At 44.0% G+C, this 15,680-nt stretch overlaps 1 protein-coding gene across 1 annotated transcript in view; it reads right to left on the reverse strand.

The window, feature by feature from the left end:
- Positions 1-425: 425 nt before the first annotated feature.
- Positions 426-15,680, reverse strand: part of TRARG1 (trafficking regulator of GLUT4 (SLC2A4) 1) — a 97,305-nt gene continuing 82,050 nt past the window's right edge. Inside the window, exons 2-3 of the mRNA XM_063955966.1 lie at positions 9,543-9,672; positions 426-4,195 (exon numbers count right to left, since the gene is read on the reverse strand). Of these exons, the coding sequence (XP_063812036.1) occupies positions 4,185-4,195; positions 9,543-9,672 (141 nt within the window). The 3' untranslated portion in view covers positions 426-4,184. The remainder of the gene's footprint in view (positions 4,196-9,542; positions 9,673-15,680) is intronic.

The following is a 15,680-nucleotide window of genomic DNA, read 5'->3' on the forward strand; positions in this document are numbered from 1 at the left end:
AGTAAAAGATCAGACCGAAGACAATTTGCCCATGCATTGTCAAACTTTATTTCTTTCATGCCAAAAATACAAAATGGAATGCATTCAATCCCTCACCTGCTCCACTAAATTTATATATAACCCTGGGAGTCAGTGGGGGATTTCTGCATGCTACTGTTTGTTGATTGAGTGATATAAGAGTCTAGGAAGGACCTCACTGTCCGGAGGGAAGGTCAGTTGCATTTGCTACAGGAGAATTCAAGTGTAACGGCCATGCCACTGTTTAGCAAGGGTTGGACCACAGCCATATAGCTTCATGTATAATGGCACCCTGCCCTGCCTGCATTGCACCTCACTTTGGCATACGTTCCTGCTGTGTCTCTATAATATATCTTTTCTCAATGGCAAAAACTAAGCTCCTACGGAGATTTAGGCGTTACTGAGTGCCATATTGCGTCTGTAGTCCTCTAACAGCTTGTATTTTGTATTCTGTGTGTCTGCGTCCCTGCTAATACATTATAGAAAATGTGAATAATAAGTGTAACATATATTATATAACAAAAACATTGTACAGATAAGTTATGTTGCAAAGTATTGCACCAACATAGACGTGACAAGGTAAATGAATGGTTAGACTAAGAATATAGCAGAGGTAGGCAACCTTCAGCCTTTCAGCTAACAGTGGCCAATTAGTACCAGCAGTGGGTGGTTCTGAAGCCATAGCCCATCACTGTGACACACTCATGATTCTTCAATCCAGACCCCTTTGCATTTACATATTTTAATTAAAAGAAACGGCAAGCCCCATAATCCAAATATAGAGTACTATTATACAACAATTCTAACACTGTTTTTTTGTACAACACACATGAAGAAATACACTAAAAATGTCTCTATATGGGATGTATAAGCCCCTTAGTCCAAACTTACGTTAGGGCAGATGTAATAAACTGTCTAAAGAGAATAAGGGGTCTATTCATGAGGCAGTGAAACAAGTGGAGAAGTGAGCCTGTGGAGAAGTTGCCCATCGCAACCAATCAGCTGCTCCGTACAATTGTGTAGCATGCAAATTATAAATGTCACATTAATGCTGATTGGTTGCCATGGGCATCTTCTACACAGGCTCACTTCTTTACACCTTTCACTGCTTCATGAATAGACCCCTAAGTGGAAAAACTGTCCATGGCAACTACACCACTTGTCCCCCAAGGTTTACTAGATCTACCCATTTATGTCTTGTCAATTTCATAATGGCACCACTAATGTCAAATGGGAAAGTCTGGGGATCAGTTGCCATCACTTGCCTAGTGTCACAGATTCTCCTACTGGTTGCAATCATACCAATCTCACCACCTACCCGCCGTCGGTTGGCTGGAGATGATGCAATAGCTTATGGGCTGAAGGTTGACTACTACACAATTACAGAACAATTCTGCAGGTTGCAGAGTGGACACAGATTCTGTTGACACAGATTAATGATACAATATAGAATTACACTTTGTATTACAAATCAGACTGGAAATTATTTTAAATTAATTAAAATTGAGAAGCATAAAAATCACTAGCGGTGCTGGTCATAACCATTAGATATTGTTTGGAAATTTTTCTCTTGATATACATGAAAAAGCCTACATGAAAAAAAGGAATATGTGATAATAAAGATACTCTGCATTATTTACGTAATTCCCTATTAAGTATTATTATGCATCAATTATATTATAGCCATCTCCATTTTACGTACCTGCTCACTAATTGTGTATTTCCATTTTAAAACCTAATGCAGATACAACTTGATTTTAGAGATCAACTTATAAGAAGGATGCTAACTCTAAATAGTAAAATCAACAGTGTCAAATATGTTGAAGCCAGTCACTCAACCCTAGGTGCATTGTGGGTAAACTAGGAAAGTGCATTAAGCTATTAGGCATAAATATTTTACTCCTAGTGTTAGCTTTATCAAGTTTATACATTTTCTAAGTGATTCTCCAGCAAAATATTTTATTATAAATTATGCATCCTGGTTTTTTTTTTTTTTCTAAACAGATAAGTTTTCTCCTAAAAATACTAAAATATATTTGGAAGGACAGTGCTTAAATGTTTAGTTGTCTAAATGCTTGTCTAAATGCTTATTGGCACACTGATATAATTCGCCACGCCATCCAACAAAGGTGATAAAAGTAAACAATCATTGTGCATGGCAAAGATAGGATGGACTTACCCCTAACAGTCATCTTTTCCGCTTTTGATATAAAATACGTAGCCTATTCCATCAATTTTTGGTTAAAAAATTAGAAAAAAAGATTGATCTGTTAATTATTTTTTTTTAGAAAATGCTTTCATCCAAAAGTACATTTTAATACAGATAATGAAAGCATTTTGTTTAAATGTTGTTGCTGTTTTTGTAGCTGATGCTGCAGACCTTTTGCTACAATTTTTAATTAATAGCGTTACTTTATATGTCATTAAAAAGATTTACATTGAATTTTTTTGGTCTTTGTGGCAATGTTCATGCACCAATATAATTGGGTAATGGTAGCGATACATATTACCAGTACAACAAAAAACAAATCTGCCAATGAGGATGTTATATCTCCTGGAATCCAGAAATTGTGAAGATGGGCAATTTTGTGAAATTATTTGTAAAAAGTTAGGTGAAACTGTATGTTTGTAGGTGTGGACCATTTTTTGAAGCATTCATCTGCAACAATATGGGCTGTCTAGTGGGCAAGGCCAAGCGAGTTGTTGCATTGTCTTCGAAACAAGATGTACCACCTACTGAAAGGGGCATGATCACACCATCTTATTGGCTTGGCAGTATTTCTTTGGAAGCCTGGACATTTGGACAGGCCTGTTTCCGAAAGGTCTGTATCCACTTCCACCCCTTCTTGGTGCCCCTGGCAACAACTATTAATTAGCCGTGCATTCTTTCACCTTATGCACAAAGCAAGTGGGTTATATGAAAGCTGACATATGGAGATACTATATTGCCAAACAAGTAGGTGTGGCTTATTTAATGAGTACATAATGTATTTTTGGAGGGAGATACAGATAATGGATTGTTATATGGATATGCTTTAAAGCCCAAGTAATTCATCTTTAAACTCAGTGGACAGTAATTGTTTTTGGCTTTAACAATCTAGGACACATTTGCAATATATAGCAAATAAGTACAAAGTTTAGTGTATCTGTTTTTTTACTTTCTGTATATGTTGAAATCTAATTATATCAGCAAATTATGATATGTCAATACAGTGATCCCTTACCGTGCAACAAAAATACTGAATACATGAAAATGGGAACAAAATAAATCAGTAAAAAAAAAAATATACACACACACATATATGATAATGTTTCATTATATGAAAAGTGTAGTTTGTAAGTGTCCCTCTGGACTGTGACCCTAATATGGTTTGGATGTTTAAAGCCAGATCAAATGCCAACACTATATACAGTATGTCCTACGTATCCCGCACTAGTTATACCTTAATGAGTGCTCAGTGGTCTCCTTGCAGACACAACCATGTGTCAGTAACCCCTGATTACTATGTATATTCAGCACCAGCATAAAGCAAAGGAGAAGAGGTGCTTATAGCGAACGGCAATGACATGCATATGGTCCGAAAGTTTGTTTTTCTGTTTCAGTGTTTGTTGTATTTTTCAAAGAACCCATCAAAAATACTAAAAAAGAGATTAAAAGTCTTGTTCCATTTTGTCAGCGAGGAAGCAGCATCATCCAAAACAGGGGGAGGTCACACCAAATGGTGCAGAGTGAAGTTTTCTCCTAATTACTACCCTATATATGGCAGTTTATAGCTTTATTATTTAATACAGACAATAGCTTTCATTCCTTTGATACAAAAGCTGGAAATAAAAAAAGGATTTGTGCCATCACCTGAATGCCAGTCCCCAGATGCCCCTCCACACATTGTTCATGTATAGGATTTTCTGTTTCTTAAGGCATCTCTCTGTATCACTTTTTGCAAGTCCCTCTCTTTGTGTGCTCTACTCCTGCATCTCCCTCAATTCCCAAGGGCGTTTTAAGTGCTGCATGCAATCCCTTGAGCCTTGGGAAGAAATGGACCTGCTCCTTCCTCCGGGAACTCTCCAAGATGGAAGGTTGTCTTGCAGTGAGGAGGATAAAAAAGTGCGAAGGAAAGGCAGGCTGCTTCCGGATCTCCCTCTGAGCTCCAGATCATCAGCAGGCCTTAGTGGAAAACTAGATGGGATAACAGCAACAATGATCAGAACACAGCGCCAAGCGTACCAGTCATTTAGCTAATCATTCATTTTATACATTTCATTTGTTAGTGTTTTGAAACATTTGCATTCTGAAAAACATTTGATCCCATCAACTGAAATCCTTAAGTACCCCCAACAGGTCATGTTTACGTGATTTCTTTTGTCATACATAGCACAAGGATACAACAGATATACAGTAGGAGGGAATTCAATTAGGTGCCAGTAAAATCTGTCTGGTGAATCCGCCCAACACTGCCACAGTTTACGGCAGCAGGGATCTTGCTCAAATGTGCTCGCTACACCATAGGTAGCGAGCACTTTTAGACGAATGGGACATTCGACTGGGCGGCCGAAGGGGGCAAATCAGGTGCTGTTTCCAGCATTTAAACGCCGCGGCAACAGCAATTTCCCAAATCCGCCCATAACTGAATTCCCCCCTTTATGTACATGCCTGCTTCAAAGGGTCAATCTTAGTACACAAAAATTATTTGATTTTTACATTTCTTGTGGGGGAATGGGTTTGGGTCCATTGCAATTGTACACATGTACACTAGTAAAAAGATAAAAAAATTAGAAATGTGACACATAGGGAGGGATTTAAATGTTATCGTGGGTCCCAGTACCCACTGTCAGCTATTCAAATGTTGCTGCCAACAGGTGCGAGACCTTCATTTCAGCTTGCTACCTCTAGGGGTAGTGAGCTGAAATGCACAAAAAAATACCCATATGGACGCCCAAACAGAACTTTTTACATTGCGCCCATTCATTTAGTCAGCTCATCCCGATTGAAATGGGCGCGATCAGAGCGAAAACAGGGGACAACTGATTATCGCCCCAAGATCTGCCGTCACTTTAGATGGGAGATCAGGCACGATTAAACAACTGAATTCCCCCCATGGAATGTAGACAGTGTAATGTTTTAAAACTTCTTAATAATGGATGAGGCTCAAATGAACAGTATATTAAGTGAAGATATGAATCAATTAACTAAGTAAGGGAGTGGTTCTAGAGTAACACCAGCAGAATGTGGCATTTTTTGCTTTTCTGCAAGATGGTAAAATAGACACAATTATGCAAAACTAAATACGCTGTATAGCCACATACTTTGTGTATAGTAAATTACTTGTATAAAAGGCCTATAACAGTATTTGCTTAAAACATAAAGTAAACGTAAGGAAGAAAGGTAATGTGTTAACTGGACAGACCTATATCATACTTGTCTACTCTCCCTGAAGTTGCAGAAGACTCACAATTTTTCAGGGAGTCCCCCACACCCCAGGAAGAGCAGCTGAATCTCCCAGAGATAACAGCTGGAATTGCGGCTACGTATGAAGAGGTGGGGATAAATTATTTAAAATTTGCATAATTTTAGCACTGCTCCTTCACCACGGACCCACAAATCATAGCATAGGGCAATGGTGGGGCCTAATCCTATCTCCGGATAAGTATTACCTACACTTCTTATTTGTGTGTAATACATATACTTGTCTGTTTAGTGTATTTCAAGTGGCACACCACATTTATGGTCCTTGGGAAAGGTCCTGATAAATAATCTAGTTTGCAGGTTTGCAGATCCTTGTGTGAATGTGAATGTTGGAGAGAGTCACTTTAAAGTCCAATCTATGGTGCACACCAGGACCACACCCATTGGTTTTCCTAATATGCTGCTGGCGGGTTTACCTTCACTTCTGTGGTCATTCAGGGCCATATCTAGGGGTACAGGCATCGCTGGAAAAGTAAAGGATTTGACACTCTACACCCATCATCCATATAATAACTTTTGCTTATAATTTGGCCATCTCAGAATCAGAATCATCTTTATTGCCAAATATATCAGTACATAATACACAAGGAATACTGACAGGAGGGTAAGGGTGATGGGTAGGATGGACGGGAAAATGTGGGGACAAGATAGGTCATGTTTGTAACAGGATATGGAGGAGAAGAGGGTGGAGGACTGAGGGGTAAGATGCTGGTAGGCAGGGCCATCTTTTCGTATGGGCTCAATGGGCAGTTGCCAAAGGGCCCCAGAAGTATAAGGGCCTGAGGCTGATTGCTGAGGGTCCCATTTTTCCAGGGGTAGCAGATTTTTGAAAATCGACCCTGGGGAACTGGAGATATCTGACCTTAAAGCAGTGGTCCCCATCCGAGCCTGTTAATTGCTCTGCCCAGCCAGATTTCTCTGGTTCTGTCTGACTAAGAGTTTTTTGAGGGTATACTTCAAAAGTTGGGACTCTCCCCTTTCAGTGGACACTGGCAGCTTGTCTCTACTATGCCCAGAACCAGAGATATCAGCCTTCCAGCAGCTGGTCCCTGCTCCAGGTCCACATGCCTGGTATGCAGTTTTATATTTTCATCGGTCGATTACTCTGGCTCCTGAGCTCTGATCCCCAAGTCCCCAGTACCTCCATAAGGGATGTACTCTCTAATTTTTTATTAAATTGAAAGCTAAGAAATCTAAGAACTGGAGATTTCTGCAGTCAAGCAAGCTGCCCTCCCACCGGATAATTATGAATATTAAGCCCACTCCACTATCCATCCCTCCCCTGCGTATTAAATACCCCCTACCACCCTGGAAGTCATGTTTTGGGGCTCTTCATTCAACCCAATGCCCCCTTCTACAGTTTGCCCCATCTCCGACCATCTGTGCAGTAAAGGAGTAATCAGCAGAAATTACTGCTCCAGGTCCTACATGCTGGGCGGAAGATAGAGCACAACCCTACCACCCATGGGACATCAAAGATGCCGCTGATAGAACCCTCCACCCCTACCACTAGAGGATGTTGCAGTGCATTGCTTTGCCCAGGGACCTACAATGCTGTTAAGATGGCCCTGCTTGTAGGATATATGTAAACCTGTGGCATATTCCAGAGGATGCAAGAAGGGCATAACCTGAGTTACGGTGTAGAGAGAGGGTCTTCAGTTCTGTCTATATTACATGTGTCACTTCTTAGCTCCCCATTGTTTTATTATTTTGAAGTCCTCCAAGAATCTATACTTTGGGTAGCTGCAGCTCACCAATCAGAGTGACTTCCCTACACAATCAGGGCATAGCTGTTCTAGATCGTTTAGTTGCGGACATGCCTTCATGCCTGTCATTAATGCTGGGGCACAGTTCTGCATCGCTAATATGTTTTAATTCCTTTTGGATAAATTGAAAAAGTGGAAGAAAGAGGATCCCTTTAGAACTACTATATGAATGCAATAAGGTTGTGAACAGGAGATTTTTTTCCCCTGTTTTTTTTTATAAGTGGCACTATTGGTCTTAGCATGTTTGAATGGGAAAGGTCTAAGTCCATTAAATGCCTTTAGTTCTTTAAAATCCCAAATTTCCCTGTTATATATAATGTGCCTAAAAGGGAGGTTAGTTTAGGTCCTCAAGCTCAGAAATCTAATAAACTATTGCAAAAGAAGGCATATTAATGTATAATGGCCCTCATTCCGAGTTGTTCGCTCGGTATTTTTCATCGCATCGCAGTGAAAATCCGCTTAGTACGCATGCGCAATGTTCGCACTGCGACTGCGCCAAGTAACTTTACTATGAAGAAAGTATTTTTACTCACGGCTTTTTCTTCGCTCCGGCGATCGTAATGTGATTGACAGGAAATGGGTGTTACTGGGCGGAAACACAGCGTTTCAGGGGCGTGTGGCTGAAAACGCTACCGTTTCCGGAAAAAAACGCAGGAGTGGCCGGAGAAACGGTGGGAGTGCCTGGCCGAACGCTGGGTGTGTTTGTGACGTCAACCAGGAACGACAAGCACTGAAATGATCGCACAGGCAGAGTAAGTCTGGAGCTACTCTGAAACTGCTAAGTAGTTAGTAATCGCAATATTGCGAATACATCGGTCGCAATTTTAAGAAGCTAAGATTCACTCCCAGTAGGCGTAGGCTTAGCGTGTGTAACTCTGCTAAATTCGCCTTGCGACCGATCAACTCGGAATGAGGGCCCATGTTAAGTTAATATTTATATCTGACTGTCTAGGCTTGTCTCATCTGGTGTAGAGTCAGGTTGTTGACATTCATAATATCCTACGTTATGATGTCAGCATGGTTGAAATGTCAATATCTAATATAGTGGTCATTCCAAGTTGTTCGCTCGCTGCTAATTTTAGCAGAATTGCTAATAGGCTAAAATCCGGCAGTTCTGCGCATGCGTATGCACAGCAGGGCGCACGTGCTAAGCAATTTTACACAAAACTATGCTATTTTACTCACGGGAGAACAAAGCTTTTCAGTCGCTCTGTTGATCGGAGAATGATTGACAGGAAGTGGGTGTTTCTGGGTGGTAACTGAGCGTTTTCCGGGAGTGTGCTAAAAAAACGCAGGCGTGCCAGCAGAAAACGCAGGAGTGGCTGGAGAAACGGGGGAGTGGCTGGCCGGACGCTGGGTGTGTTTGTGACGTCAAACCAGGAACTAAACGGACTGAGGTGATCGCAATCTAGGAGTAGGTCTGGAGCTACTCAGAAACTGCAAGGAAATACTTAATAGCAGAATTGCTAATCTTTCGTTAGCAATTCTGCTATGCTAAGATACACTCCCAGAAGGCGGCGGCTTTGTGTTTGCATTTCTGCTAAAAGCAGCTAGCGAGCGAACAACTCGGAATGAGGGCCATGGTTACAACTGCAAAATGTCAACATGGACAAAATGATGACATATGGCATGTCAACATAGTAAAAATGTCAACATTAGCAGTAATATTAGAGTTAGGGGTAGCATTAATGTTACTGTTTGGGTTAGGGGTAGCGTTATAGTTTTAGGTTAAAAATGACTTGTCAAGTATTGTCACTGTGTTGATATTTCCTCAGTGTTGGCATTATGACATGGTGACTGTTGGCATGATATATTGAACCCTCCCAGTTATAAATTTGCGATGCCCTGCATAGGTGCTTCTACTGATAAACTAGTAATGCTAAACAATGACCCTGGCATCCAACTACCATAGACTGATTTACGGTCGCCCTGCTGCCGGCATGCCGGCAGTCAGGATCCCGGCGCCAGGATTCCGATCTCCGGCCACTCATACCCCACCCTTCTCCGGTTGGTATTCAGTATGCCGGCTGTTGGGATCCCGGCACCCAGCATACTGACAACTATTCTCCCTCTTGGGGGTCCATGACCCCCCTGGAGGGAAAATAAATAGTGCGGCGCGCGTAGCATGCCGGCGGTTGGGATCCCTGCGCCGTTATGCTGGGCGCCGGGATCCCACTTGCCGGCCACTCATATCACACCTGTGTTCTCCTACTTGTGCTAAGAGCCAGGATTTGCTCTCTGTACTGATATAATAGGTGTGAACAGGTTGGGGTCCCTGACAGATTTTTACTTACCTGTGAGACTGAGGACACAGAGAACGATGATGACAATCCCCAACAGGATGGAAACAACACTCAAAAGCCTGGCCAAGCGTCCTAATCTGCGGGCTCCATCCACATCTCCCTGCTGCAAGCTGTTCCGTGACTAATCATATGGAAACAAAGAGGAACACAAACCACTATTATTCAGTATGAATTAACATAAGGACAAAATAAAATCCTGCCAATAATTTGCCTTTTATATTCCCTTTAGTTTTCATGACATTAAAAATTAAAACAGCTTTTCACTCCTATCTATCATTAGTTTATTAGTTTGTAGAAAACACTTTTGCAGCTTTATTAACTGCATTGCATAATCTCCCTTGCTTCCATTTGTGTTCCTAGGACAGGAACCTGTATAATCTATGCATACATATATTTCTGAGAAAATTGTATCCCACACACAGAGAAGATCCGGAATTTATCCAAAGACAGCAACGGAAACAAAATCAGAGACGCTATGCAATAGAAAAACGCAATGTGTTTAAGTTTGCAGGAAGTCATATATAGAAACCCACACCAAGTAACATGAAGGCCGGGGGAGCCGAGATATCATTTCATCTTGGCACCGCTAAATCTCTGAATGTCGCCCCTCAGGGGAATCTAGATTTACCCGCCACATAACCTACCTGATGACAGAGGTATCTATTTATCTTCATAGGAGGTATATGAGCCATATATTAGGTCAAGAGGTCAACACCATATGGTCGACATGCATATGGTCTACATGGTCAAAAGGTCGTCAGGTTCATATGGTCAAACTCTACAAATTGACACACATAAATAAAAACTTGGTCAACCTTTTTATTTGTTGACAATTTTCATGTCATCCTTTTGCTTGTGTCGACCTCTTACCCATGTCACCCTTGTGTATGTCGACCATTTGGTGTCAACCCTTTCACTGTCAACCTATTATACCATAACCTTTAGAGCGATATCTCTATCTACTGTATCTATTCATATATCTATCCAGTGGTGCAAGTAGAAAAAATGTCTTACGGGTACTGTGTGCGCGCGCCGAAGGCGCACACGCAAAAAAATGGGTGTGGCCAAATGCCACATGGGGCGTGGCCAATGAAAATGGGGGCGTGATACACATATGGGGGAGGGGCAGATACACGTATGACCCCAATAGTGTCAGATACACGTTGCACCACAGTGATAGATATACATTGCCCCACAGTGCCAGATACATATAACCCCACAGTGCCAGATACACATTGCCCCACAGTGCCAGATACACAAATGTCCCCAGAGTGCCAGATACACAAATGTCCCCAGAGTGTCAGATACACATTGCCTCACAGTGCCAGATACACATTGCCCCACAGTGCCAGATGCACATTGCCCCACAGTGCCAGATACACAAATGTCCCCAGAGTGCCAGATACACATTGCCCCACAGTGCCAGATACACATTGCCCCACAGTGCCAGATACACAAATGTCCCCAGAGTGCCAGATACACATTGCCCCACAGTGCCAGATGCACATTGCCCCACAGTGCCAGATGCACATTGCCCCACAGTGCCAGATACACATTGCCCCACAGTGCCAGATACAGAAATGCCCCCAGAGTGCCATACATTGCCTCACAGTGTCAGATACACATTGCCCCACAGTGCTAGATACACAAATGCCCCCACTGTGTCAGATATACATTGCCCCCCGTGCCAGATACAGAAATGCCCCTACAGTGCCAGATATGCCCCCAGTGCCAGATATCCTCCAGTGCCAGGTATACATGCCCCCCTGTGCCAGATATCCCCCAGTGCCAGGTATATATGCCCCCCTGTGCCAGATATGCCCCCAGTGCCAGGTATATATGCCCCCCTGTGCCAGATATGCCCCCAGTGCCAGGTATACATGCCCCCCCAGTGCCAGGTATAACATGCCCCCCTCCCCTACTCACCGCTGCCGTCGCTGTCCTCCTGTCTGTCATGTGAGGGAAGGAGAGTGCAGCCTGCGCCTCTCGTTCCCCTCAGTCTTCGGCGGGTGTCTCAGTTTAATTCAGCGCCGGTCCGTGAGCCAATCAGAGCTCGCGGGTGCGAGCTCTGATTGGCTCACGGATCGGCGCTGAAGTAAACTGAAACACCCACCGGAGACTGAGGGGAACGAGAGGCGCAGGCTGCACTCTCCTGCCCTCACATCAGAGGCGTGTGCGGCGGTGCGGCGTGGGGGAGGGAGGGAAGGAAGAGGAGCGGCAGCCCGTCGGTGTGGGTACGGCGTACCCACGGCTAAATTCTTACGGGTACGCCGTACCCACCCGTACCCGCCCACTTGCACCACTGTATCTATCTATCTATCTATCTATCTATCTATCTATCTATCTATCTACACACACACACACACACACACACACACACACACACACACACACACACACACACACACACACACACACACACACACACACACACACACACACATATTTACAGTGCATCCGGAAAGTATTCACAGAGCTTTACTTTCCACATTTTATTGTGTTACAGCCTTGTTCCAAAATGGAACAAATTCATTTTTCACCTCCAAATTCTACACACAACGGGGGTGATTCAGACCTGATCGCACGCAGGTGTTTTTTTTGCAGTGGTAGTTGCCGCGGGTGGTCTTCAGTATGCCGGCGGTCGGGCTCCCGGCGACCAGCATACCGGCGCCGGGAGCCCGAAAGCTGGCATACCGACACTTATTCTCCCTCGTGGGGGTCCACGACCCCCCTGGAGGGAGAATAAAATAGTGTGGCGCGCGTAGCGCGCCACCGTGCCCGTAGCATGGCGAGCGCAGCGAGCCCGCCAGGGGCTCATTTGCGCTCGCCACACTGTCGGTAAGCCGGCGGCCGGCCTCCCGGCGGCGGTATGCTGGTCGCCGGGAGGCCGGCCGTCGGCAGATCGTAGTGAACCCAGTTGCCGCCTACAGGGAGGTAGGGGGTAGTTGATGTGCAGTGGTGCAAGCGCTTCTTTTAATTTTTTTTGATCAGGTAGTTGCCGCCTACAGGGAGAGGGGGTAGTTGAGTTCAGGGGTGCGAACGCTTGTGCAGAGAGCTGCACAAACAAAAGTTTGTGCAGTCTCTGCACAGCTCAGGACTTACACAGCCGCTGCGATGATCCGGCCAGGAGCTGACGTCAGGAATCCTCCCTCCAAACTGCTGGGCATGTCTGCGTTTTTCCGGACACTCCCTAGAAACGGTCACTTAACACCCACAAACGGCCTCTTCCTGTCAATCTTCTTGCGATCGCCGGTGCGATCGCTTTCTTCGTTAAATCCATCGCTGTCCAGTGATCCCCGTCGCCGGCAGCTGATGCGCCTGTGCATTGCGGAGCATACACATGCGCAGTTCAGACCCGATCGCACCGCTGCAAGAAAAGCTAGCATGCTATCGGGTCTGAATGACCCCCAATACCCCATAATGACAACGTGAAAAAAAGTATTTTTGAGATTTTTACAAATTTGTTAAAAATAAAAATCTAAGAAATCACATGTACATCACAGCCTTTGCCATGAAACTCAAAACTGAGCTCAGGCGCATCCTGTTTCCACTGATCATCCTTGAGATGTTCCTACAGCTTAATTGGAGTCCACCTGTGGTCAATTCAGTTGATTGGACATGATTTGGAAAGGCACACACCTGTATGTCTATATAAGGTCCCACACTCGACAATGCATGTCTGAGCACAAACCAAGCATGAAGTCAAAGGAATTGTCTGCAGACCTCCGAGACAGGATTGTTGGGGCACAAATCTGGGGATGGGTACAGAAAAATATCTGCTGCTTTGAAGGTCCTAATGAGCACCATGGCCTCCATTATCCGTAAATGGAAGAAGTTCGGAACCACTAGGACTCTTCCTAGAGCTGGCCGGCTGTCTAAACTGAGCGATTGGGGGAAAAGGGCCCTAGTCAGGAAGGTGACCAAGAACCTGATGGTCACTCTGTCAGAGCTACAGCATTCTTCTGTGGAGAGATGAGAATCTCCCAGAAGGACAATCATCTCTGCAGTAATCCACCAATCAGGCCTGTATGGTAGAGTGGCCAGACAGAAGCCACTCCTTAGTAAAAAGCACATGGCAGCCCACCTGGAGTTTGCCAAAATGCACCTGAAGGACTCTCAGACCATGAGAAACAAAATTCTCTGGTCTGATGAGACAAAGATTGAACTCTTTGGCGTGAATGCAAGGCGTCATGTTTAGAAGAAACCAGGCACCGCTCATCAGCAAGCAATACCATCCCTACAGTGAAGCATGGTGGTGACAACATCATGCTGTGGGGATGTTTTTCAGCGGCAGGAAATGGGAGGCTAGTCAGGATAGAGGGAAAGATGAATGCAGCAACATACAGAGACATCCTGGATGAATACCAGTATCAGAGCGCTCTTGACCTCAGTCTGGGCGGATGGTTCATCTTTCAGCAGGACAACGACCCTAAGCACACAGCCAAGATATCAAAGGAGTGGCTACACGACAACTCTGTGAATGTCCTTGAGTGGCCCAGCCAGAGCCCAGACTTAAATCCGATTGAACATCTCTGGAGAGATCTGAAAATGGCTGTGCACTGACGCTTCCCATCCAACCTGATGGAGCTTGAGAGGTGCTGCAAAGAAGAATGGGCAAAACTGCCCAAAGATAGGTGTACCAAGCTTGTGGCATCATATTCAAAAAGACTTGAGGCTGTAATTGCTGCTAAAGGTGCATCAACAAAGTATTGAGCAAAAGGCTGTGAATACTTATGTACATGTGATTACTTAGTTTTTTATTTTTAATAAATTTGCAAAAATCTCAAAGAAACTTATTTCACGTTGTCATTATGGGGTATTGTGTGTAGAATTTTGAGGAGAAAAATGAATTTATTCCATTTTGGAATAAGGCTGTAACATAACAAAATGTGGATAAAGTGAAGCGCTGTGAATACTTTCTGGATGCACTATATGGAAAAAAACAACAATGAGGACACTATGGGGAATGCAGATAATGGTGTATTAGAATAAAAATACAACAATAAGGGACCCATCTACTGTTTATTGAGGTTTAGACTTGATAAATAGAATTTCTTATTGCTGCTATTTTAAGAAATCAATTTCCGCCCATATGTATTAACAATCACATCCAGGGACAGGTGCTCCTATAGGAGCCCGTCACAGCAATGTGTAAGCTCAAGTGATCTCATCAGGGATCACTTTACCTTATGCTGCGGACTTGTGCATGCGTGGTCGTTAGTAGATATGAGTGGGTTCGGTTCTCAGAGAACCGAACCCTACCGAACTTTGCCTTTCCGAGTTCGGTTCCGAGCCTGGCTCGAGTTTTCCCGCCTGACTTGGAAACCCGAATGCGGCAAAACGTCATCATCCCGCTGTCAAATTCTTGCGGGATTTGGATTCCATATAAGGAGCCACGCGTCGAGGCCATTTTCATTCCAGTCTCGGAGAGTGTATTGAGAGGACGTGTCCTCAGTGTTCAGTGGCTGTGTGGGGGCGGGAAAGTGGGGTGGCGAGTCTTGTGCTGTGTTGTGCTGTCCAGTGTATTCAGTGTATTGTGCTGCATCAGTCCAGCCAGTCACAGTGTTGGTGTCCTCTGCTGCCATATATCCAGTGTAGCTGTTTAAAGTGGTGCTGTGTTGTGTTGTCCAGTCCAGTGTAGTCAGTGTATTGTGCTGCAAAAGTCCAGCCAGTCACAGTATTGGTGTCCTCTGCTGCCATATATCCAGTGTAGCTGCTAGCTGTATAAAGTGGTGCTGTGTTGTGCTGTCCAGTCCAGTGTAGTCAGTGTATTGTGCTGCATCAGTCCAGCCAGACACAGTGTTGGTGTCCTCTGCTGCCATATATCCAGTGTAGCTGTATTAAGTGGTGCTGTGTTGTGCTGCATCAGACCAGTGGTAGTGTCCTGTCCATCAGTCATTCAAGTGACGATATATGCTTCTGCTATATGTCCACTGCTGCTGTATAATAATTATAACAACAACAACACAAGTTCCTTACAGTGTTGTTGTGTTGTGCTGCATCAGACCAGTGGTAGTGTCCTGTCCATTATTCATTCCAGTGACGAGGCAGTCACAGTGGTATACGCTGCTGCTGCTATATGTCCACTACTGATGTATAATAATAATAATAATAATAATAATAACAACA

The sequence above is a fragment of the Pseudophryne corroboree genome, chromosome 2, assembly GCF_028390025.1.
Source record: "Pseudophryne corroboree isolate aPseCor3 chromosome 2, aPseCor3.hap2, whole genome shotgun sequence".
NCBI lineage: Eukaryota > Metazoa > Chordata > Amphibia > Anura > Myobatrachidae > Pseudophryne > Pseudophryne corroboree.